Here is a 26,091-nt window from a genome sequence, read left to right as displayed (position 1 = left end):
TCTTACCCTTGCAATATAATAATTTTGGGATTCAAAATGACATTGCACGAATGTGTAAAATTGTCATGCATCTTTTCACATACCCACAGCCTAAATTACTTCATTCTATCCTCTTTTTCCTTGATTTGATCTCAGATTTAAATGTCTCAGGGGTATTTACATATCACACGCAAAACAAAAGCAAAGACAAAGTTGTATTTATTCATTCATTCAACATTTTACAATGAGAAATGGATAAATACTGCTTTCTTTTGAAGACTCTTCACCACGTCCTTCTTTATTTTGTCCCAGTTTTTAATTTAGCCCACTGTGAATTTGAGTTTGACACACCTGAGATATTCCAACAAAATAATGTTGTAGGGCCACCTAGTGTTGACAAACGAGTAGAATACAGTGCTATGCAGTATCAATAAAATAGCTATAATTTGATGAAAGAACAGTTCATAAAAACAATCACCTTTGTCTATAAAACTTTAAATGCTGCCTTTATCAGAGGCAGACACCAAAAATGTCATATTATGACACATCATATCAAAGCAAAGACAGCTGAACTTCAGTGTACACAAGGGAAAACAAACAAGAATATTGGTTAGAAGTCCCAAACAACCATAATCAAATCCACGATCCTGTCATTATTCTATGCAAATATTGAGCTTTGCAGGTTTCACATTTAACTTTGCTTCATGAGTCATAGTTTCTTCTCCAAAATTCAACTTGTCCTCCTCGTCACTTGTTCTGTTTGCCTGCTTCGTCTTTGCTCTTGTCCCGCGGTATGCGGCCCATGTTGTAAAACTCCTGGTTTGGTCGCATGTCAGTAAGGTGGGCGAGCCGATTAGACATGGCAAATAAGGCTGCAATGGCAGCAATGTCCCAGGCATCCTCGCTGTCGAAGCCTACGTCCTCTAAAGACTTAAAGTGCTTTTCTGTAATGGTGTCTGCACGGCAAATGGCCATTGCAAAGTCCAACATAGTGCGCTCTCGCGGTTGCAGCGCTGCGTTCTCATAGTTGACGACCACCTGAGGGAGGAGTAAGAAGGGAGTCATGAGGATATTTTAATGTAAACTAAGTCTAACAGAAAACTCAATTTAGAATAAACATGTCAAGGACTACCAAGTAAACTAACCATGAAAATGCAACCTTTTAACATGTCCCAAGACAAGCAATTTGGACAAAGTAGAGAATGAATGACTGTTGATAAATGCAATAATGAACGATTGTTTTGGTGTACTACAACATGCAAATGGATCTGACTAAACATATTAAACACCAAATAGAATAAATAAATGACAAAAACGGTTTATAGTTGTATTAAGTTCATTTTGTCTACACTTATAGATTAGGTGAATTTTTCTTTTATTACAGACAAATAAAAAAAGTTTGTTATTGCTGCTACCTGGTCTGAGAGGGTGGGGTTCTTTGAGTAGATGCGGTGAAGTGCACTATGGGAAACCACACAGTAAAGACACTTATTATACATGCTGGTGGCCACCACAATCAGCTCACGATCTGCCTTGGTTAGTCCACCTGAAACACAAAATAATCTTAAAACTGCATTGAGCAATAATACTTTAATTGCATTTGAATCATCATTTAGAAGGGCAACATATGCTTTTCCTTTTCCTTCCTGATTTCTGTACTTACTCATCTTGTTTTTTTTTTTTTTTCGGACAGTCAATTATACATCAAGTGTGTGACTACCGTTTGTTTTTAAACATAAAATAAAAATTTACACAAACATAAAAGAAAGGAGACGTGTTTCTCACAGTTTATAACAATTCCATTACTACAACAACATGCTTGGGATAGGGGTTTATCAAAATAGCCCAAACATAAAGAGATAGCCATACTCTTACATCAACTTTCTTACCATTGTTTAATCATCTGGTCTTAGACGCAGATCGGTGTCATAGAATGAGCGAGCCATCACCCTAGATGGCATTTGCTTGTAAGCAATTACCGGTATTTACTGTACTTGGAGAAACTGACGCAAAAATGTAGAATTTTTTGTCGTGTAGTCTGCTGTTCTTGTGCATTTGTGGCATATGCTAAAATTGGCAAACTCAACTCGTGGAGGCAGTATTTATATTTATATTACTAAACAGGATTATAATTCAAAATTAGAGGAGTAATGTGGTGCATGATGTGCAGAATTCAAAACCTGGGCATTCATACAATCAAGTACAGTTGACCATTCAGTCCTTGTATCTCGTTTAGAACATTTCATAGGTATCCGTGGTAACGCTTTAAAATGGTTTAAATCCTATTTACAACATAGAACATTCTCGGTAATGATTGGGGAATTTTCCTCCTCACAAACTTCTCTGTCTTGCGGGGTACCGCAAGGCTCTATTTTAGGGCCTGTTCTTTTTGCGCTTTATCTCCTACCTTTAGGATCAATTATAAAAAAACATAATATCGCTTTTCATTTTTATGCTGATGACCTGCAGCTTTATCTGCCCCTGAGACCTAACAAAAAAACTGCTCTTGCTAAATTGATGGGGTGCATATCTGATGTGAAGCAGTGGCTTGCACAAAACTTTTTACACCTTAACGAGAGCAAAACTGAATTTATTAATTTTGGCACACCTTCCATGATGAAAGCCCTTGAGCCCAACTCTGACGCTCCGGCTGACATTTTTAAGACACACGTTAAAAATCTCGGAGTGATATTCGATAGCAGGCTTAACTTTGAAAAACAGATTAGTTCCGTTGTAAGAGCAAGTTTCTTCCAGCTTCGTCTCTTAGCCAAAGTGAAGCCTTTTCTTAGTCGCCACGACCTTGAAAAAGCAATTCACGCTTTTATAAGTTCAAGGCTGGACTACTGCAATGCACTTTATGTTGGCCTACCCAAGTCCTCGATCTCTCGGCTGCAACTTGTTCAAAATACACCTACACCTAGTACACCTAGACGTGAGCATATTACCCCCGTGCTATCATCACTCCACTGGCTTCCAGTCCATTTTAGAATTGATTTCAAACTTTTACTGTTTGTTTTTAATTCTATTAATGGCCAGGCTCCATCTTATCTATCGGAAATTTTAACTTTTCGTAACTCTGGCAGGACTCTTCGCTCGACCGGCCAGCTTCTTTTAGATGTTCCAAGGTCAAAACTTAAACAGTGGGGAGACCGATCCTTTGCGGTTGCTGCCCCCAGGCTGTGGAACAGCCTTCCCCCCGAAATCCGCACCACCACGGATGTAGGTCTTTTTTAAGTCTCGGCTAAAAACACACCTTTTTAAACTCGCCTTTTACAAAGATTAGGATAGCCTGGTTTTATTAGCTTAAGGGCTTTTTTAATGTTTTTTTTTTTTTTTTCTCGATTTTATCGGTTTTATTGTTTTACTTGCTGGAATTTTATTGCGATGCGCTCTTTGTTTTATTTTATTTTGTAAAATGTCATTGTATAATATTTTCCTGCCTTTTATTTATCTTGAGCCATGTTTTGTTGTAAAGCACTTTGGGGGCCTTTCGGGTTTTGTAAAGGGCTATATAAATAAATTTGATTGATTGATTGATTGAAGTAAAAAGAAAAAATAAATAAATTTAAAAAAAAAAACTTTTTTGCCAAATGCATAATTCCACACGTGTTCATTCATAGATTTATTACCTTTAATGAAGATTTAAATGTAAATAGTCATGAAAATAAAGAAAACGCACGAGGGAGAAGGTGTGTCCAAACTTTTGGCCTGTACTGTATATTACAACATTTTTAGTGCTGCAACGATTAATCGATTAACTCGAGTATTCGATTAGAAAAAAATATTCGAATTAAATTTTGCTGCTTCGAGTATTCGTTTAATTGAAGTGGCGTTGAAATGGTTTAGTTTTATTGATTAGGGTGGATACACTGCCCTCTGGTCTGCCTCTTTTCATATGGCTGAATCCAACTGCTTTCTGTTAAGACCAACATAAGCTAAGTTTTTGTTTGAGCTAATGTTTTTTTTATGCATTCATAATTTAGTTTATAGGTATATTGAGTAATTTTTTGTTGGAATATGTGTCTCAACCTTTTGTGAAGAGCATTGTAAAAAAAAACCAAGCATTTTATAGCATTTAAGCTAGCTGACTTTTTCTATGTTAGTTAGCCAATTGTTCTTTTGTTGTACATAGAGCCTCATTTTTATTTATTTATTTTTTTATGCCGTTTGAGGCTCAGCTCAGTTATTTTAATTTTTCATGTTCCTTATCCAATTACTCGATTATTCGAACTAAGTAGTCCATCGATTAATCGACTACTAAAATATTTCATAGCTGCAGCCCTAAACATTTTTATCAGAAGCTAATGCATGCCAAGACTTACAACTAGAACTGTTACGTTCAGCTTTTGGGTTTTTCACTCTCGTGCGCCGACAGCTGTTTCAAAGTGTTTCTTTTGCTCTACAACTTTGGCCATTCCAGCGGCTGTCACTGGCGGAGGTTGGTTATTATCCCAGATAGCAGACCGACATTGAATAAATGTTGATTTTCCATCAAAATCATCAGTATGGCTGACATTGAAATTTTCGACGTCAAGTGACGTTGAAACAACGCTGTTCTATTATATGTCAGGTGATGGCTGGGTTAACATTGTTTTAACGTTGATGAACTAATGTTGACCAATAGTTGATTTATGATTGACCTGGAAATATGATTGAAAACTCATTGAATTATGGATGAGCGGGCGTTTTAGTCAAAAACATAACATTGATTCAGCATTGTTCCAATTTTATTAATAATCGAAACGATAATTAGGTTTTATAAGGATTTCAATGTTGAAACAGCATTAATTGAGGGTGCAAAAGTGACGTTGATTCAACGATATAAGATCGACAGCGGAATGTTGATCCAACATCTTTTTAACGTCGGTCTGCTATCTGGGATGTTAATTAACACCAATTTGACAGGACTAGGCCGATGCAGAATTGCACATTGGCATATTAAAACATTTAAATTGCTTTCAAAACGTCACACTTGTTGTGATAGCAGGCAGTCCGGACATCTATTTATAAAACTTGTATAAAACATGTTTTCTATATTATTCCCCTATTAAACCACGTCACCATGTCTAAGTACCGGTTGCTCTTGAAAAGAGAGAGAAGTAAACACACCTGTCTCCTTGTTCATAAGTTCATTGTAATAGGAGAAGAAGGCTCGAAACTCTCCAGGTCTGTGAGAAAGGACTTTGAAAACATTGGGTAGGAATCCTCCCTGTAAACAAGGTAATTGCAACCATTCGTAAACTGTAATTTTGTCATGATGAGGCGTTCACATACCTTAGTCTCGACTTCCTGCATAAGTTCCACTATGTCATATGGCAAGTCTTTTTTAGAAGGAACTGGATAACGGCTGATTCTCTCCGGAGGATCATTGCAGAAACGTCTAGCCCCTGCGGCGGTCTCCTCTGCTCGCTTGGCTAGAAGCAGACAGCCCGACCGCGGGGCTGTCTGGACACAACCAACCACGGTTTCAAGAGACACACAGACATTTTGCGCGACATGAGTAATTTGAGTAACAACTTACAAGGTGAGTGGAGACCAGAAATAACCTCCGAACGAAGATGCTAGCCATTAGATCGTGCTTTTATTCGTACCGAGCAAACGAGTGCAGGAGAATCGACAAAGTTAACTACGTCTTCAAGCGCAACTTCCCACTTGTTTCCTTTAAAAAAAAAAAAAAACCGGCAGTATCCCTTTCAGTACATGTCTCTACACTTTTCTCTCAAGATGCAATCTGTCCAATTGCAGTACCGTATCGTGGTACGCCCCGATGGTTACGCCTGTCGTTTTTTTCTTTGAATGTAACTTTATTGAACATTACACAGCACTTAAAGTAAAAGTGAAAGTAAACTGGGGCTACAGGAAATGAAACTTTTTTTTTTTTACTAACAAGAAATTATACATACAAACAAACATTGGATTTAAAAAATATGTAAAATAATTCACAAAATATATAAAACTTGCTGTACCAATTTCCAATCATTCCTATCTATTTACCATATACACGTTTACATTTACACTCGCACACACACCTCCACACACTCAGTGGGCTTCAGAAAGTTATGTTAACTTTTTCAAATACTGAAGGTTGAGGACTTTTTTATCGACTCATGTATCAACTCATCCATCCAATGTTTAAAGCAATGTTTTGTCTTAAAATCTGCATTTGTGAATGAATATTTTTTTCCAGTCACAATATGACATTAAGAACATATATTAAGTTTTTATCCTCTCCAGAAACTCCAAACTTAATGGACTCCACTTTCAACATTGTCATCAACTTGTTACCTTTATATAGTTAAAACATTTTATGAATTTGAGTATGGAGTTTAATTCTGACGGGAAAAATGCAAATCTGGGATTTTTTTTTTTTTTTTTCAAAAGAAAACCTTTGTTCGCATAAATATAAAAAGCCTTGGCAGAAAAAATGATAACCAACGATAAACATGGTTAACAATGAAACATAGACTAAAATAAATAAAGTATTTCAAATTAAAAGTATAGGCGTTTAGGAAGCTTTAAAGAAATACAGCACAATATCAGAACTTTTTTTTATTATCACAGAAAAAAAAGAAATTGTGTCTATGTTAATACCATAGAAGGAGCAAGAGGCACTAACATAAAAAGGACTGTAGTGTAAACAGCCAGATACATAACAGTATACAATTTAAAATATTTCTATTGGAATAAATATTGTTGTAGTTTGTCTTTATTTATAATACAGCATTTTCTAAAGTAAACTTGGGAGGAGGGGGTCCTCTTGGGACAGATTTGTTATTCCTGATTGTAATTTCAATGCTTTATATCCAAATTATATTCCATCAAACATAAAAATAGGCTCTGTTAGAACTTCCCTGTCATGTTTCAAGTGGCTTATTACTTTAAATTGAATCAAGCGCTTTGAAATGGCACAAAGAAATTTATTATTTATATTTCAAAGATAGAGGAAAATTGTAGCCATACAATTTGCCCGATACATCATCATAGCACATTCTTTAAATAGGTTAATACGGTGGTTCATGTTTGTTTTTGTTCCATGTAAGAAGGAATAGAACGTTATTTCTAACACTTATGTCAAAGTTATTATAGAGGAACATTTTGTCAGGCAAAAAATGTAGATCAAGGTCACGCTAAATTTCTATGCATGATGGGCTTTTTGATGAAAGTTTGATTGGTAGTTTGTCTGAAAAAAAGGAACCAGGGAATAAAGCCGACCGATTTTGCTAAAAATGTAAATGGGGATGAAATAGCCACTGGATAACAAACCTTTTTGAAACCCCTTAATCTAAAATTGTCAAAATTTATTATCTTACGGCTTCCCGCTCCTTAGCAACTGGATATCAGATTTATGTTTGTGTTTTTGTATTTCAAATGAAACACATAAATATCATATTTAATGAATATTGATTGAATGAGGCGCACCCCTTGCCCCTCTTCCCATCCGTCACACAATCAGGCGATCTTTTGTTACGTCACAGTTGTGCGCCTGATTTACGTCTTCTCCTACTGCTTTACGGTTTTCGACACATTCTTTCAAATACGTTAGCCAATATCTTTTTCCGGGTCATGGAGTTTTTCAAAATACATTTGTGACGTTTTATAAATGTTTTTAATTTTAACAGAATCATATAGCGCAAAATATAATATTCGTTGCATCAAAACCTCTACATAAATTATTGATATGAAGTCATTAGATGGACTTACTATTTACATTCTACCGTGCTTTGAATCAATTATGTTCTAAATGCTGAGTAAAAGGAAGTGATCACCGTCGAACGCCGAAGTTGAAATAATAAATTGGAGTAGATTGGAGGTAGTTTCGCTTCATCTTCTAGTCAAACGTTACCGTTCATTCACTGAATATAATCAAGAACAAACTGAGCACAAAAAGAAATGTTTTATCATGTAAGTGTGGGTTTTAATCCTTTCACACGGTTGTTAAAATCAATATTACAAAGTGTTAGACTTTGTTATACATGGATGGCTGGTCAATGTTGAGTGAATACTAAAAGAGTATACTTTCATTTTGTAGGGTCAAAATATTTTACAGCAAGCCTGGGTCATATTTGACTCATATTTATGCTGCATTTTTATGTTCACAGATATCTTTGGAACATGAAATTTTACTTCACCCAAGGTACTTTGGTCCCAACCTCTTAAATACAGTGAAGCAGAAGCTTTTTACTGAAGTGGAGGGTACTTGTACCGGAAAGTAAGTACATGCAAAAGATTCCGAAAACAAACGAACGTACCCCGTCGGTCCTCTGCGGCTGAATTGTTGTCCGTCGAATGTAAATCAACAAGGGTCGAGTAGCCCTAATTAACCACGATTAATGAAATAATCCAACCTTATAGAACACACCTTAATTTGACGAGATTCAGTTGCTATACAAAACAGCATTGACACGAAAATTGTTGCAAGGAAATTAAAAAAATAAATTTAACCAACTCAGAATTGGTATATTTCCAGAAACTTAACAGTGTGTAGCTAAATATTCGATTGAAGATACACTTTTAAAAAATGCTGTTTGAACGAATCCACTTACTGCCATCTATTTGGAGAATAACATCATTGTATTAGTATGTCCATCAGAAGCAAACACCTGTGAGTGAATTAGTTGTTTTAGGACAACCACCAGTACAGATTTTCAAAATATTGTAAAAGGTTAATGGGAATGCTGCAATATGCCCCCCCCCCCCCCCCCACACACACACACACACACACATATTTTGGAAGGTGAACCACCAGTAACCATTTTCATTCATCTTCCGTGCCACTTATCCTCACAAGGGTCATGGCAGTGCTGGAACCTATCCCAGCTAACTGGGCAGCAGGCAGGGCACAATTAGACAAACAACCATTTACGCATACAGTTTTACCTACGAACAATTTGTAGTGTTCAATCAACCTACCATGGATGATTTTGGAATGTGTGAGAAAAGCTGAGTCCCTGGAAAAAAAACGAGTCTACGGAAAAAAACGACGCAGGCGTGGGGACAAAATGCAAATTCCACACAGGAAGGCTTGACCCCTTGCCCCTAGAGAGAGTGGTGTCCCTGGAGAAACTGGAGTCCCTGGAGAAAACCCACACAGGGGTTGTGCCCGGAGAAAGCAGAGTCCCCGGAGACGCAGGCGCGGGCACAACACGGAGGAAGGCTTGACCCCTTGTCCCCAGAGAAAATGTAGTCCCCGGAGAAAATGTAGCATCCAGGGAAAAGGTACTCCCCGGAGAAAACAGCGTCCCCAGAGAAAACTGAGTCCCCGGAGAAAACCGACGCAGGCACAAAAACAACATGCAAACTCCACAGGAAGTTTTGACCTCTTGTCCCCGGAGAGAACGGCGTCCCCGGAGAAAACGGAGTCCCCAGAGAGCGGAGACCCCGGAGAAAACCCTCATAGGTGCGGGGACAACATGCAAATTCCACACAGGAAGACTTGACCTCTTTGATCTCAGAACTGTGAGGCCGACATGCTAACTGCTCACGCACCATGCTGCCCAATACACATTTTCAAAACATTTAAACTTTTAAGATTCTATTTCTTAATTCTTCTATTGAGAAAATAAGTAACATCTATTTTATATGTCCCTGATTCCATCACATGATTGGATTAAGAGTATTATTATTTGTTTGAAATTCTAATTTTTAAGGTTACAAATCAACAAATAATCCACATCTTTCAAGATCTATTGCTGTTACTGCAATTATTGGAATTTCCGATATCTATATATATATATATATATATATATATATATATATATATATTTTTTATACACGTTTATTTATTTAAAACAGAATATTCAAACGTAATTTGTTTGAGACATTACTTTACAACAATTGTGCAGGATAAAGTAATGTCGGGACACCCGTACTATTTTCCATGTACCGCCAGTTCTCACAATAGTTGTGGGTGGCCTTGAGCCAATCAGAGCTGATTTGGGTTCATCTTGGACTGGTTGTTAGTTCGGACAAATATACAGTTGAAGAACCACAACGACACATATGGACAATTTAGAGTTGTAAAACTAAGAATCATAGAAGGGGGGTACTATGCTGTAATAATTGGAGAAAAACCTACGCACTTTACTGTTCAACTTTATAGGTAATGTCAGGCAAAAAGAAAAAAGATTTACTCACAGCTCTTTGTTTTGCCATATAAATATCTGCTTGTGTATTCCTGTGTGGAGTTTACCTGTTCTCCCTGTACTTGCATGATTTACTTCAGGGTACACAATCTTCCTCACACTTTCCAAAAATACACATTTTATGTTTTAACTGAAGAATCGACTAAATCGTCCACTGGAATAGAACTGAATTTGAATACAAATTGTTCTTTGTCGAAATGTGGCCTGCAATTTTTGTGGCAACCATGACAACTAACCCACAACCCTAAAGGAGGATAGGAACTATAGAAAATAGCTGGATAGAAGGAAATAATTATTTTTAACTTGGATATTTAAGAAAGCCTCTATTGTATTACAATTGTTTGAATGAATGAACATGAAACCTTATTAAAAGGTTAATGAGAAAATTTGTTATCGCTTGCAAAAAAAAAAAAAAGTGATGACCTCAGCTACACTCCTCACTGGTGGGGAGCTATTTTTAGAACAGGCTGTCCATGTATTCCTTATCGTTAAAAGAAAAGGTGATGAAACACAGTGGCAAAATTGACTGTCATGGCATTTTTGGTAAAAGAAAAGGAGTTGTTGCAGCTCTTGTGGAATCTGTTGCTGCCATAAAATTTAAGTTAATAATCATTTGCTAAGACAATGAACAACGTGGGTTAAATATCTTGTCTTTGTAGTGTATTCAATTAAATAGAGGTTGAACATTATTTGCAAATCATTGCATCCGTTTTTCATTTACGTTTAACACATCCAACTTCACTGACATTAGGGTTGTAAGAGTGATTTTCTTCCTGTTGCACAAAGGTCAACTTATAAAAAAACAAACAAAAAAACCCCTAATTAACAGTGGAATTCTGCCATGCAAACTACACCGGCACATCATTCTTTTCGGCACTTTTGTTGTGGTGAGTTCAAGTATACAGTTTTCTTGGTCTTGGGCTGACCAAGCTGTTTGTGACTGTAATGTTAGTGAAGTCAGCAGCCGTACAAGGGTCAGGTTTTATTTGATTAATAACTCGTTTGGAATGCGTGGAATGTTTCCATTCTGAGTATTACTGCATTTTTAGTACTAGAAAAAGGAGAGCACCTACAAAAATCATGCACTGAAATACACTGCAATTACTCATGCTTCTCTTTTAGGTATGGTTTTGTCATCGCAGTCACGACCATTGATAACATCGGCGCAGGAGTCATCCAGCCGGGCAGAGGGTTTGTTTTGTACCCAGTCAAGTACAAGGCAATTGTGTTCCGGCCATTCAAAGGGGAAGTGGTGGATGCTGTAGTGACTCAGGTTAACAAGGTGAGATGAATTAAACAGTATAAATATTCGGTGGTATTATCCATTAAACTTTCGTGAATGCATTTTATCTGGAAAACATATCCATATTTCCATTATCGATGAAGCTTTGGTTTTATCTGTGGTTATAAATGAGTTGGCTGATGTGGAAAATGAAAGGTTGATAAAAAAATTGCCAAATTTGTATTGTTTAGATGAACCACATGTTTATTTCAATTTTTTTTTTCATATCATTCTCTAGGTCGGTTTGTTCACAGAAATTGGACCCATGTCATGTTTCATCTCCCGTCACGTGAGTCGGCTTTGACTTTTTTTACTTGCCACGTTTTACACACCAAACGTTATCCTATGTCCTCTAAAAGGATAACTCTTTTTACAGTCCATCCCTTCAGAAATGGAGTTTGATCCCAATTCTAATCCACCATGTTACAAGACAGTTGATGAGGTAAAATATAGACTGTATGTGTTATTATGTAAAAATCAAATTACTGTTCTTCTTGCTGCCACGGGCCCGATGATAGAATTACATCATTTTATGACTTGTCTAATTTAGCAGTCCTTGCAACTTTATATTGACACATAAGGCTAATTACCCAACCTACAGTATCACAATCATGTATCTGCAGTGAAATTATCTCAGACTCCTTTCACTGACATGATTCAGAACTGACTGAAGTACTAGATTTACTTTAACAAAAAGAAAACAACTGTCTCTGGTAAAAATGAAGGCAACTACCACAGTTTCCCCCAAACATACTTTCTTTGTTCATAAACATAGATTTTCTTCATTAATTAACATTACTTTTGTATGAGTTGTATGCAGTATGGGTCCCCTGGGTGTCGTGAGAGATTGAGGTGTGGGGGATGACTAATGCCGAGCTCCGATTAAACTATTGCAGCTTGATTTGAACCTGACATTACTGACAAAAGTTGGCTGACTTTTGAATTTAGAAGTTACAGATCAAGCAGTGTTACCTCAAGATTGCCTATTTGGCGTTTAAGATACCTCCCAAACACCACACAGAAAATCCAGCATGTCACATTTTTTTCACTGTGATATGTCCTACGATTGACCAATAGTGACAATCCATAACAGGCATGCTGTCTCTCAACCCCACCTACAGTCCATATCTATTCTGAACTCTTGAATTGATCATAATTCCATAATTTCTGTACCATTTTAAGTTCTATTTTTTGTTTGTTTTCAAGGACATTGTGATCCAGCAAGATGATGAGATCAGGCTGAAGATTGTGGGAACGAGAGTCGACAAAAATGATATTGTATGTATTATTTTCTTCCCCCCAAAAAATCGGTCTATACTGTGCAATGCCTTATTTGTATGCAGAGGCGCAGTTAAGGTATTGAGGTTAGGGTACTTTGGGTTAGGTGTTTGGATACTTTCTGCAGACACACACTAAGATGGACTGATCCAATGTAGTGGAAACTGAGAGGGGTGGGGGGGGGGGGGGGGGGTGCTAAGACCTGTACAAAACCAGTGATAAAATGTTCTGTGTTTTTCAGTTTGCAATTGGATCCCTCATGGATGACTATCTTGGTGAGTTGTCCGAATACATAAATGCATTGTGATTGTTACTGTACTGTTAGGTTTTATTTTAGGGTAGTAATCAGTTGAAATAAGTACATTAAAAGCTTTGTATTTAAATAATATTGGTTGAACACATTTTTACAGCATTTGCTCCCAAAAGCTAAATTTTTCATTATAAAGGATTTTAGTGGATGAAAAAAATCAAATAATACTGTACTTTAGATGCAAAGTCCGTCTACATTCAGCCTGTAACCCTTTCATACTTGTTTTTGGCAGTAACCCAGTTATGCAGGGCCATGTAAACACATTCAATTACCCTAATATGTTTGTATTATGTTTATTAAAAACATAATTAATTCTCCTGGTTTAACCCTTTTCTCAACCGAAAATCTGGCCATGTAAACTTCCTATCTGGATAGATCCTTAGAAAAAGGACCATGCTGCGCATGGGCATTTCTCAGAGAATCTTAGGCTAGGTTCATTCAGTAGGTTTCAATACACAATTATGATTTTTTTGGTCATATCTTTTGTCAATTTTTTTGGCGTGCCCGTTCAGACTGCCTTTGTCCATTATAACACCATAACCATAACCATTGAGCCTGTTCAAATATCACGCATGCGCACTAATTCGCAGTCTGAGATGCACTGAGCAAACTGACCTGCATGCGTAGGAGCATCGAAGCAAATTACTACACATGACGCACAGACACACACACATACGGACAGTTTGCCCCGACCCTCCGTCGTGTAAGCAATCTTGAAATATTGCTCATTTGGAACCGAGAGAAAACCGAGCATTCTCAGGCTAATCCTCAACCCATTTTATTTTTTTATGACTGTTGTCAAGCCCGTCCTTTTCCCAAAAGCCGCGTTCAAGCTAGGTGCCAACACTAATGCACAGCTGCACCGCTACCGTAGCGCCCTGTCTCTCTCGCTCTTTGCTGACGTAATTGCTGCATGAATTCCGATTTGGGGGCCTTGACAGTTCAGATCAATTCTGGAAAAATGTTGCCCAGATCGGGATTTTAACCACAAACGAAAGTGACCTAGATCGGATTTGAAATGGTCCACTTTTATGCGACTTTTTCCCGTTCAGACCGTCAAGTTAATGCGTCACTCGAGTCGGAAAAACACGGAAAAAAAAAAAAAATCGTGTTCGTGGATTAAGACTTGCAGTATGAACCTAGCCTTAGTTTTTTGAATATAGGAAGTGGTTGTTGCTGCATTGTAGTACATGGTGGAAAAACAATGCAAAACATTTGTGAATATAACATATTATACTGTAAATCCAGTGGAGTGAAAAACTGTCTGCTCCTTTCCTGATTCCTTTTTTTTTTTTGGAGGGAGGAGGCATGTTTGTAAACCGTCAAAATGCCATGTTTCCCATTAGAAAACTGAGTACTCAAAGTGATTGCCCCGAATCACTTTTTCCACATTCCCTTAATTATATAAATCTTAATTTAGACATTCCATTTTGTGTTTACACAGTCAATTTTCAGAGCCATGTAAATTTGGATTTTTTTCTCCCTTATCAATAAAAACTGCATTTTATACTTGTCTTTGACTAGTATTAAAAGAAAAAAGAAAAAAATACTGAAACAATTAGGTGTGAAAAACCAGCAAAAAAAAGGACTTAAGGGGCAAACACTTTTTCCAACCAGCAAATGTGTAAAAGTAATCATGAGCATACAAAATGTATACTTTATGTATTAATAATAACAACTGAGAGTATTTTTTTTCTTTGTTTTTTTAGGTCTCGTGAGCTGAACTGCAATGGACGAGTTAGTAAAGTAGTTATTACTGTAGTTTTAGTGTAGTCACTTTGTTTTTTTAGTTGGTTAGTTATTTTAGTTTTTTAGTGGCAATAGAGCCTCAGTAAATGTTTCATTTGCTTCATTTTTATATAACTGGTCTGGGTTAAAACTGCCTGAGACCTGGTGTCCACTTAAGTGGATGTCACTTTTTGGGTCACTCATATGAAGGACCAAAGCTGCCAAAATGAAAAAATAAATACATGACTAAATAGATATAAGTGAAAGTAGAAATGACTATGAATACAAAAATATAAAATTTAAAGATTGAAAATAAATCTGGAAATAAATAAATATAAATTAAAGAATAAGAAATAACATTTGATTGTTATTACCATTAATTAATTTCCACATTTATTTTTAATCTTTGAATCATCTTTTTATTTATAGTCCTTTTTATTTTCTTCTTTCTTTCTCTACTTATTTTAGCAGCTTTGTTCCTCCATACATTTAGGCAACAATATTAACATTTGGTATACAAGTGTGGCCTGCATTACCCAAAATCTGTTTTCCATGTATGTGCTTTTAGGGAGTTACCAGTAATCATGCTATTGGTAGCCACTTCTATTTCCGTCATCACTGTGATTAATCAATTTATTCTTAGTTTTCTTTTTAAAGTGGTGGATTGCACCACTTATTCAAAATATCTTTCTTTGTGTTCGTTTTGTTGATTTGGCATGGTTCATTAATGTTATTGGCAACCTCTATTCCTTTATTACTCTTGCAAGTCATGTTACTTTTTTGATTTAGGCATATTTAACTATAATTTTTATATTTTTACACTATTTTTTTATGTGATCTACAGACAGTAATAAAAATGTTCTCATATCTGTTGGTCTTCTTTTTCTTTCATTATAGTGCCCTCAGAACAATAGTGTTTTTTCTGAATATGATGTATACTAATCGACTGTGTGTTCCACTTTTTAATATTTACACAGTAAAATTTGATCAGCAAATAAGGCTACACAAGTTAAAGGACATCAGATCAGTTTTTATAGCCCTTTATAGAAACCTGAGAGGTCCTCAAATTGCTTTACAACAAAGCAAAATATAGTACATGATAAATAAAAGGCAGGAAAGAACTATGGTATACAATAAAATTGAGATTTAAAAAAAAAAAAAGTCTCGCTAACTCATTAAAACAAATAAAACAATAAATCCAGAGACATTAAAACCCTTTAAAAAAAACAGGCTAGTTGGGGAAAATGACAGCATGAACGTTTTAACTTGTGTTTTACAATGGACAGGCACAATATGCTCCATGGACATGAGTGATTGGCCATTTGATTACTACACCTTGAGAAAGTAAAAAAGTTGCTTTAATTGCAACTGTAACAACTTCCACTCGTCTGATGTTGAGGTGTCCCGAGTTTTTGCAGCCAAAGGACATGACATTAATGTTGGACCCCAGAAGCAGTGTTATGTTTATCTAAAAGGGGCTTTGATGGACCTTTATTTTGACCTACTAGGCCATAAAGTATACAGTACTGTATTAAAAGTCTTGACTGATTAACTTCCTTTGTTTATAATGTTTAAGTACTGTAGACTCGGAACTATACATAAACCTTTGATATGGAGCTGAAATTAGATCTATGTGTTTCGCAATAAGTATTTGAAAATTGTTTCAAAATGAATTTGTCCCTTTTTATTATTATTTTTGTTCGCTTGACACGCTGCTTTCGAAAGTGAAACGTCTCTGACGCGAAGTTCGGCGTAAATACGTCATCAGATCGCGCCGTCTTTCTTTCTCTCTCTCCTGAAGATGGCGGCAGGGGTGAGTAAAATGGAGAGTCGATTTGAATTTTATACTGATGGACCTCATCTTCTTCAATCTGCCTTAAATCTCGGCAATCACTGTCGTCACACGACTCTACTCAACGTTGGCTCTGTTGTGTGATACCTAGGCCACGAAATCATAGTGTATTTGTTGGTAAAACTTCATTTCGGGAGCACCGTGATGAAATGTTAGCCCTCTGCTGCACTGACGTTGCATTCAGTGAATGACGCCCATCTCCCGGCCCAAGCTTGTGCCACGTTTGCTGTTTGAATGTCGAGAAAACAAATTGAGCTAATTTATCCGTTGAACATGAAATTTGATGTTAAATATTTAATTTTTATACATTACAATTTTATACAACGTTGGGTTTCAAGAGCAGGGGAGACGTGCTTGCTAGCTACTGTATGTGGTACCTGAAAGAAAATGCTAAGCCTAATTTCAGCTGTTTTGTCTGGGTTTCACCCCAAATATCTGTGAACTTTTTTTTGGTCACCCTCCTACATGCCTGATTGAAATAATCTATTAGCGCAAGTAATGCTTTTAGTTCTTTAAGTCTATGGATAGGCAATACATCTATCTTTCAATGGTACAATGGTTAATTCAAACAGAATATAAACAACTGCTTTATTTTCGAGTTTCCTCCATTACATGCAAAAGGTCAACTGATGGCAAACTCTTGTCCCTCATCTTTTTAGACTCTGTTCACGTATCCAGAGAACTGGAGGGCCTTCAAGGCTCAAATTGCCGCCCAGTACAGCGGCGCCACCCTCAAAGTCGCCAGCAGTGCCCCTGCCTTTACCTTCGGGCAGACGAACCGTACCCCTGCATTCCTTAAAAACTTCCCCCAGGGCAAGGTTGGTGTTTGATTATCAAAATCTGAGATTGTTGATGGTTAAGTCACAAACTAGTTTGACCAAACAGTCTTACCAAAATGGCCATGCTCTTTTAATAAATACTATCAACCAATTACTTGCAGGTACCTGCCTACCAGGGAGATGACGGTTTTTGTCTGTTTGAGAGTAACGCCATTGCTCATTACTGTGAGTATCTCAATATCTGTATCTCAATCCAGGGGCTGCACCCTGTGAAAGGTCTATTTTAGGACTATGTCACAGTATTGTGCCAAGTGCTGTCCCAATTCACTAAAACCAGAAGGGGTCCGCACTCCTTCACTGCTTTTACACACTCCTTTTCAGCCCTTTTGCAACGATTTGTACTTGCGACTACAGTTTACTACCATCTTGCTAACCTTGCCACGAATGATTTGTGTGGCGCTGCTGCTGCAGCTGAAAGTAATCAAAAGGCGGCATCTACTGGCGATATGGCGTGTTAAGTACTCAAAAACATTTTAACTGTTGGATTTTTACTTATTTAGACATCCATGCAATTACCAAAATCTCAATCTTAATTAAAAATCAGTGATTTACTGCTTAGTAATGTTTACTTGATGCAATGAAAACATTCAACTATTTGAGGTTCAAATTATATGAAATTCTTAGACTGTAAATTTTATAGTAAAACGACATATAAACCAGGGAATTTACAGAAGGGGAGACAGCCTCATTTGGTCCTACCTTTGTCGGCAGCATAGCGTAGTGCAGTGCCCTTTCGCCGCGCTGTACGGACATGCCTACGCAGTGTGCAGCCCCTGAAATGAGACCATGGGACATTGCTAATGTGTTCTCAGCTTTGGATAAAAGCATTCATTGCCCTGTAATAACTAGGTATGTGGACTTTGTTTGCGCCTCACAATTTTCAGCCCCTGTCTTTGGGCAAGGCAATGCCATGCCATGGCATATTGTCTTAATCTGACAGGGGAAGAGCAAATTGATCATATTCATCCCAGTCATCTCTAGTTCAGTGAGTTATAAAGGCTGGTTCATGCTGTGGTCACATTTGAACATAGATGTTGAATAAAGAATTGAAAAATAAGTCGTGGCAGTGAAAGCACCGCTAAATCGTACAGACTTGATTAACATCTCACCGCAACGTTGTCCCCCTTCAAATGCAGTGGGCAATGATGTCTTGCGTGGCACCACACCCCAGACTTCAGCTCAGGTCCTCCAGTGGGTGAGCTTTGCTGACTCAGAGATTGTCCCTCCAGCCAGCACATGGGTTTTTCCCACTCTTGGAATCATGCAGTTCAACAAGCAGGTGTGTAGCATGGTAAAAAAAAAATGACTTCCAAGTCTGCTTGTTGTGTGTGGGCTAGCAGAATGTTGTTTCTGTTCCAGCACGTTTCTCGATTGGCAATATCATTTAGACCACGTTAAAGGGCTAATGAAGAGGATTTTACAATTTTAAACTTTTGAGTTCCTGAAAACGAGTTATTTCTAATGCATAACTAAAACAACAGTTTGCGTGGAGCAAGTTTAGCACTTCGTCGATCCCACTTCCCAAACCCTGAAGTGTGACGTGCGTTTCCTGAACATGTCACAAAGTCGGGTGTCCATATTCATCCCAGCTGGGAAGATATTTTTTTTGCCCATATTCATCCCAATCATTTTTTGATTCAGTAGAATATAGGATGCTTCATACTGTGGTCCCAACTAACGTTGTAAATATTGCATTTCATGACTATAACATTAGAAAGTAGAAACCATGATGTTTGCCTTTAGTTTCCCCTTATTTAGGAGTTTTGATCGGCTTAATACAAGAATACATGCACATTTAATACAGTTACAGTTAAGCTAAACTAATAAAAACACAGCATTTCAATACCAGTCATGTAAACAAAACAAATTTATAAGATGACTGTGTTATTTGATGTTTTGCATTTAGATCAATTTGATAATTGCTTAGCCTAATAATGTACCGTTGGCACCCCTAAAACTGAGTTAGGTTAGTTTATGTATTTTTAGGTTGGAAAACAAGAAAAAAAAATCAGTCATTGATCGTTCTGTTGTCTTTAGCAATGCATGTTTTGTCATGATTGTCCATCATTTTAGTTATACTTTGTGCGCCCAGGCTACAGAGCAGGCAAAGGAGGATGTGAAGAAGGTGCTAGCAGTGCTGAACCAACACCTGAACACTCGTACCTTCCTGGTTGGGGAGAGAGTGAGCCTTGCTGACATCACTGTGGCTTGTTCCATGCTGTGGCTGTACAAGCAGGTTAGCCGTATACAGTATAAACTCATTCACTCCTATTAATGACAATTGCTTTCCAATCTATTTTGGCTGGGAAGAATGACTGGGATTGATCGCTTCACTTCCCATCCTCCCAGTTCAAATTGATTTTGTATCTACAGCTGTCTAGGACTGTTAATGTCCTAGATGTCGAGGGCTGTGAATATATGAATGGCGTGACAAGCTTCAGAAGTTCATCAAATGAATCTCCATACGTTCCTAAAAAAAATTTTTTTTTTTTTTTTTTTTTTTTTTTTTTGTAATTCGGCTTAATATGTATTTAGTTTAATCGTAGTTGAATCGTTTAATTTTGCCAGCTCTAAGTATCATGTTTTGCCCGGACTACTTTTAATGCGGGACAACGCGCTGATGTCACGTGCGTAGAGGAAGAAGCAATAAAAAAGTATAAAAAACCTTTCTGCAGCCGACAGCCGCTACAAACTACTCTGATGTTGCTAAAAACTAGCCCACATGATGGTATGGTGGTAGCAGGTAGCATCTGATGCGTCTCATAGATATCACATGTATATTGAACTAGATGCGAAATGACAGAGTCAGCGGTGTTAGTAAACAGCCGCCATCTTCTCAGCGCTAATAAATAAGATTGTTACTGTCACTTGCTCACGTAACGTTAGCCCTGCAGAGGGCTAGGTTTCTATTAAGACCGCTGTCGATGCGTGGCTAACGTTTCTTACATACAGGCTTTATTTAATCTGTAAAAACATAGTGCTGTAGAGTGATGAGGGTGTAAAATGAAAATATGATAAAGCTAACTGTCAATTTTAGCTCGGTAGTCATTGCTGGATAAAACACCCAAGTAGCACTGGTCCCTAATGTGCTCCAATACAGCAGGTATCATACTGTAACGTTGACAAAGAGTCACCCACTTCGTTAGGTTGCAATTATTTCTTTTTTTGGGAACTTGTAGAACGACAACAAGAGGAAGGGACGTCTCTCGCTCTCCCGCACCTCCCGCACCCCCGCACGTCACGCGGTGCATTCAGGAACGCATGCAAATATCCCCGCCATATTATAACCTGATATGTTACAATACATTTATTTTGAACACTGCAAAAACTCAAAATCCTTTCAGGACTTGCAGTTTAGACTAACTTAAAAACGCCTAAATTTTAAGTGATGTGTGTTATCAAGCGTAATGGCATTTTTAGGTAAGAAATATATATATATATATGTATATGTATATATATATATACAAGACCTAAAAGTTTTTGGAGTGAAAGCAGTGAATTATTATTTTTTTTTTTAATTTCTAGTCACATCCGAGAGTCAATTGTTGGCTGTTTTCAACAATGTACATCGAAAATAAAGACATTGATTGACTGAAAATGGTTCAATATTAGATGAAATGTCTTGTTTTCTCATGTATATATATAATTGCTCTTTACTTAAAAATGTTTTATCCGATTACTCGACTAATCGATAGGATTTTCAGTCGATTACTAAAATATTTGATAGTTGCAGCCCTAGTTTCTTCGCTTCATGGCTAAAATGCAAGAGCCAGCTCTGTTCGTCCATACATTGTGACGGCCAGGCGCAAACTGAATATTGCACAATATACTGTATAGAGCTGGGAATCTTTGGGCACCTAACGATTCGATTGCGATTACGATTCAGAGGCTCCGATTCGATTATAAAACGATTATTGATGCACCCCCCCTCCTTTTTTTTTCTTTTTTTTTTTTTTTAATGTTTTGTACATTAGTTCCAAAATTGTTCAAAAACACTCTCAGGCTAAACCACACTACTCTTTCAGTATCAGGTTAACATATAGCAGTAAACAAATATACAAAAATAACATTAAATAAAAAACTCCAGTCCCCATTCTGTATCAGCAGCTTTAAACTACATTCAATTAATTTAATGTTGTGAATCAACCGTTAAATTTGTTAAAATTGCTCCCGTTATTCCATAATTTCCCTTTTGTCTACTTTCGACATGTGAAAGTTTTAAAACTATTTTAAAGATAGATTCAAGTCAATAGTCGATTTAGGAGTATTTTAGATAAAAAGTTAATTAGGTTTGCTTGGAAGGTTCGCTACAACAGCCTTGCAGGGAAGTGTACTGCTTTAAGATGGTGGCCGTTTATAACGCCCGCATCTAGCTTTTTGTAGATGTGCTGCTATCACTACCAAATCTATATTGCAGTCCTATATAAATGATATCCACCGTAACATTATATGGATGTACTTTGTGGCAGCTTTTCGGCAGCAGTCAGGTATGTTGTTGTGTTTTTTTATCTCGTTGCATGAGTTGAGCTAGAGCCGTGAGTTGAGCATTGGCATTACCCGAGGGGCCGGGTAATGGGAAGCATGATGTTTAGCTACTCTCGCTCCGTTCCGTCCCGAAGACCGCGCGGCGCGCTGAGTGTTGTGTACTTCCGCTTTACTTCGCATATTTCAATAATCGGAATTTAGATGTTTGTGAATCGTTCTCGAATCTTCCACGGCCGAATCACGAATAATCTAAGAATCGGAAATTTTGCACACCTCTAATACTGTATGTTGACCGCGTAGGGTCATACTGTCAATGAAATTCAGATTAATACTATTGATGAAAAAGTTTTGTGTGTGTGTGAATGAGCTGTTTGACAAGACAGCTTCCCGTCTCTCCCATTTAGGTCCTTGAACCATCTTTCCGTCAGCCTTATCCCAACGTGACCCGCTGGTTTGTCACTTGTGTTAACCAGCCCCAGTTCAAAACTGTCATCGGGGAGGTCAAGCTGTGTGAGAAAATGGCCCAGTTTGATGGTGCGTGTCATCTACGAATAATATATTCTAGGAATTTCAGGTTAATATGGTCCTTAAAAGGTCACTTCAATGAGTCAACTATTTAAATTAGCTCAGACTGGTAAAGAAATGAAACTTGGTTCTATTTGCTAATTTATTTTTGCTAATTTATTTTTCATTTTTCTTCCTGGAGTAAAATTAGAATCGGACACCTACCACTACAATTTGAAATAATGTCACATGATGCAGCTATTTTCGAAAGTGGACTCTTGGTGTAATGTCTGTTGACCCTGTGAACATACTCCATGTAGACTAAACACTTTACAAGAATTATTTTAATTTACTACGCTTACAATTATGGCATTCTTTCATGGGACCAAGGATATGCACATTGAATTTTGTTTTCCTGGTCCAAGATGGTTGTCACATATAAGGACAAACTTAAAATTTTGCTATTTGGTAAATGTAAGTATGATTGAAATTAACTTGCATAGATAACGTGGCTGAAGTGTCTCTGCCATCTACAGAAAGACTTGGACACCTCCACAAGGACAGCTTATTTATGTGTTAAAATTAAGTCGATGACTTTTATTGACAGTCTTAATTTTGTTGTCTTAGAAACCCCCAATTTTTTGTTTTTTTGTTTTTTTTTTTTTTGCAATAGCTAAAAAGTTTGCTGAAATACAGCCCAAGAAAGAGGCACCCCCTAAGAAAGAGAAGGTTGGAAAAGAAGCAGCCAAACCTCAGGAGAAGAAAGAGAAGAAAAAGGAGGAAAAGAAGCCTGAACCAGAAGAGATGGATGACTGTGATGCTGCTTTGGCTGCAGAGCCCAAAGCAAAGGACCCGTTTGCAGAGCTGCCAAAGAGGTAGGGAGGAGTACAAGTTGAGTCTATTGGTGGCCGTAGTTGAAATGATGTTATACATATAGTTGAAAATCTCCCTCCCCCATCATTGGGCAAGGTTGTGTCTGGTTGTGACACGAAGTCTTAATCTGATGGGGGAAGAGAAAACATGAGTCCATATTCATCCCAGTCATCTCTGGTTAAGTGAGTTAAAGGCTGGTTCATGCTGTGGTCACATTTGATATCACACCTTGAAAGATCCTCAGCAGGCAAGTTTAGCACATTTATTTAAATATTACTCAGCTGTCTTATTTGTTTGTTCCAGCACGTTCGTCATGGACGAGTTCAAGAGAAAGTACTCCAACGAGGAAACCTTAACAGTAGCCGTTCCCCATTTCTGGGAAAACTTTGATCCGGAGGGGTACTCAATCTGGTATGCAGAGTACAAATATTCAGACGAACTTGCAGAGGTCTTCAAAAGCTGCAACCTTATCTCAGGTAAACCTAAATTAAAACTTTTTAAAATTGTTTTTGTTCCAAATCATAAGGAATTTGGATTTTTTTATTGTGTGCAAGCAAATTATTTGTGGTTTTGCAGCAATCATCGCCCCCCCCCCCCCCAAAAAAAAAAACTCCATTCGGCAAAATAACATACTTCATTTCTAAGTCTGAGTCTTGTTAAGATCACCAATCGGTGACAGTGAAAATCCACATAATACATAATGCTGTCGAATAAAATTTTACCATAATCAAAAATGTATCTTTTCTTAAATGTCTCTGCCGGTTAGACTCCCCTTACATTTGGCAAGCCTGTGTCCTTTCATGGCACAAGGTCTTAATCTGACAAGGGAAGATGAATAGTCATCCATGTTCATCCCAGTCATCTCTGCTTCAGTGAGTTTAAGGCTGGTTCATGCTGTGGGTACAAAAATAAAAAGGATTTGAGCACATGGGATCCATGTTCATCCAAGTCATCAAACGGAAATTGAAGACTATCTCAACCCTCTTGTCTGTATCAGATTGTGTTCGTGGCAATCGGTTTAAATTATAACACTACCTTTGTCTTTCTCAGGGATGTTTCAGCGCCTCGACAAACTGCGAAAGAATGCCTTTGCTAGTGTTCTTTTGTTTGGTGATAATAACGACAGCTGTATCTCTGGAATCTGGGTCTTCAGAGGCCAAAACCTGGCCTTCACAGTGAGTGTTCTTGACAACTGCGGAATGTATGGCTTGTCATCATCCAGTCATATTTTGTTACCGTTTTGTTATTTTTGGTGTGGTTAGATCATCAAACCTGCATAATTATACAATTCCACATTCACAACTGATACGGCAATGTGAAACAACTAATTTAATTACATTTCTGCATTCATGAACGGATAGTTTATAAATAACTGTGCATGCACTTTATTGGTGTGCCGCAACCAATTCGTGCCATCCCCAGTCATTGGGCAAGGCGGTGCCATATTGTGGCACATTGTCTTAATCTGACAGGGGGAAAGTAAATTAAGATCATATTCATCCCAGTCATCTCTGGTCAATAAGTGAGTTAAAAGGCTGGTTCATGCTATGGTCACATTTCAAAGCATCAAAATGGAACACAGGGTGGTTGAGAATACACATCAGACGGCCGATATACGATTCCTGCATTGGTAGACCCCTTGTTTTAGAACACGCTGCACAAGCTTTGTAATTCTTCTATCAATCATTCAGACTAAGGCTAAAATTCCAGATATGTCGCGCACCAATTTCCGCCTCCCCCCCTTCATTGTGCAAAGTTATGTTGTTGGACAAACCAGCTCATCTGACTGTTGCAAAACAAGCTTTCGAAACCTGAGGCCAGTGTACAGATATTCAAAAGAGTGCTTTGTGTTTCTTTCCACTCCCCAGCTCTCTCCCGACTGGCAAATCGACTATGAGTCATATGACTGGCGCAAGCTGGATCCAAACAGTGATGAGTGCAAGACGATGGTGAAGGAATATTTTGCATGGGAGGGAGAGTTCAAGCATGTGGGCAAAAAGTTCAACCAGGGAAAAATCTTCAAATGAGTGGACAGTGGGACAGTTGGAACAAAAGCACTTTGCGCCTCTGCTCGCCATGCTTCCCATCAGACACTTTTCACCACCAGGTTCCGCTACAACTAAAACTGATGGTCTTTTGGATTTGTCTGTGGCCCCTATCTTGTTTTGTTGCCTACAAAATAAAGGGTTTTCATTAATGCTATTTAAGTTTCAATTGTGCTTTTTAAAAAATTGACTCACGCATGCAACCATGCTCAACTTAGATCTCGTTGTCTTTCTTGATCTATGTGTATGATCTGATGAAGCCTGCTAGAATGAGAGGTGAAACCTCCTTATACAGCTACAATGCTCCAGTTGTGCAATGCCCCAAGAATTCAAGTTTTGTCCATGTTATGTTTATTTGAAATTTCCAGAGGTGGGTAGTAACGCGTTACATGTACTCCGTTACATTTACTTGAGTAACTTTGAGAAAAATATACTTCTTAGTAATTTTACTCAGCCATACTTTTACTTGAGTAGATTTGTGAAGAAAACGCTACTTACTTCGCTACTTTGGGCTACTCAAGAGTCGTTACATTTTCCCTCTTTAATCTACGTATTAGATTATTTTTTTTGCCATTGATGCCAAGAGTAGCTCTACCAAATTCACCAATGAGACATCGCAGCAATAATCCCACGACTCCATTGCACCAATCTGACGCAAGCTTGCCGTTCTATGATCATGCCAGCCTGTTCAATCACATGGCATCTTTAAAGCACTGTAGAAAAATGAAGTATTTTACAAAGAGCGCTGCCTTCAACATGAAGCGAAAGCGCGGA

At 37.7% G+C, this 26,091-nt stretch overlaps 3 protein-coding genes across 3 annotated transcripts; 2 read left to right on the top strand and 1 right to left on the bottom strand.

The window, feature by feature from the left end:
- Nucleotides 1-5,669, bottom strand: si:ch211-175m2.5 (uncharacterized protein LOC568697 homolog). The gene is made up of 5 exons (XM_057849300.1): nt 5,501-5,669; nt 5,254-5,424; nt 5,089-5,188; nt 1,395-1,525; nt 1-1,017 (listed from the first exon to the last, which is right to left on the bottom strand). Exons 1-5 carry the CDS (start codon nt 5,546-5,548, stop codon nt 727-729), a joined length of 741 nt encoding a protein of 246 aa, XP_057705283.1. The 5' UTR covers nt 5,549-5,669; the 3' UTR covers nt 1-726.
- Nucleotides 5,670-7,561: 1,892 nt separating this feature from the next.
- On the top strand, nt 7,562-15,577 carry polr2g (RNA polymerase II subunit G). The gene is made up of 8 exons (XM_057849301.1): nt 7,562-7,881; nt 8,079-8,188; nt 11,244-11,403; nt 11,642-11,692; nt 11,780-11,845; nt 12,610-12,681; nt 12,923-12,956; nt 14,701-15,577. The coding sequence occupies exons 1-8, from the start codon at nt 7,870-7,872 to the stop codon at nt 14,712-14,714; spliced, it is 519 nt and encodes a 172-aa protein (XP_057705284.1). The 5' UTR covers nt 7,562-7,869; the 3' UTR covers nt 14,715-15,577.
- An 851-nt stretch (nt 15,578-16,428) lies between these two features.
- eef1g (eukaryotic translation elongation factor 1 gamma) lies at nt 16,429-25,474 on the top strand. The gene is made up of 10 exons (XM_057851262.1): nt 16,429-16,532; nt 17,231-17,389; nt 17,512-17,575; nt 18,547-18,689; nt 19,503-19,646; nt 22,300-22,429; nt 23,073-23,274; nt 23,576-23,748; nt 24,323-24,447; nt 25,141-25,474. The coding sequence occupies exons 1-10, from the start codon at nt 16,521-16,523 to the stop codon at nt 25,297-25,299; spliced, it is 1,311 nt and encodes a 436-aa protein (XP_057707245.1). The 5' UTR covers nt 16,429-16,520; the 3' UTR covers nt 25,300-25,474.
- The last annotated feature ends 617 nt before the right edge of the window (nt 25,475-26,091 follow it).

This window comes from Corythoichthys intestinalis, chromosome 11 (assembly GCF_030265065.1).
Source record: "Corythoichthys intestinalis isolate RoL2023-P3 chromosome 11, ASM3026506v1, whole genome shotgun sequence".
NCBI classification, from domain to species: Eukaryota; Metazoa; Chordata; class Actinopteri; order Syngnathiformes; family Syngnathidae; genus Corythoichthys; species Corythoichthys intestinalis.
The sequence above is the reverse complement of the archived record's forward strand: the minus strand, read 5'-3'. Positions and strand labels throughout refer to the sequence as shown.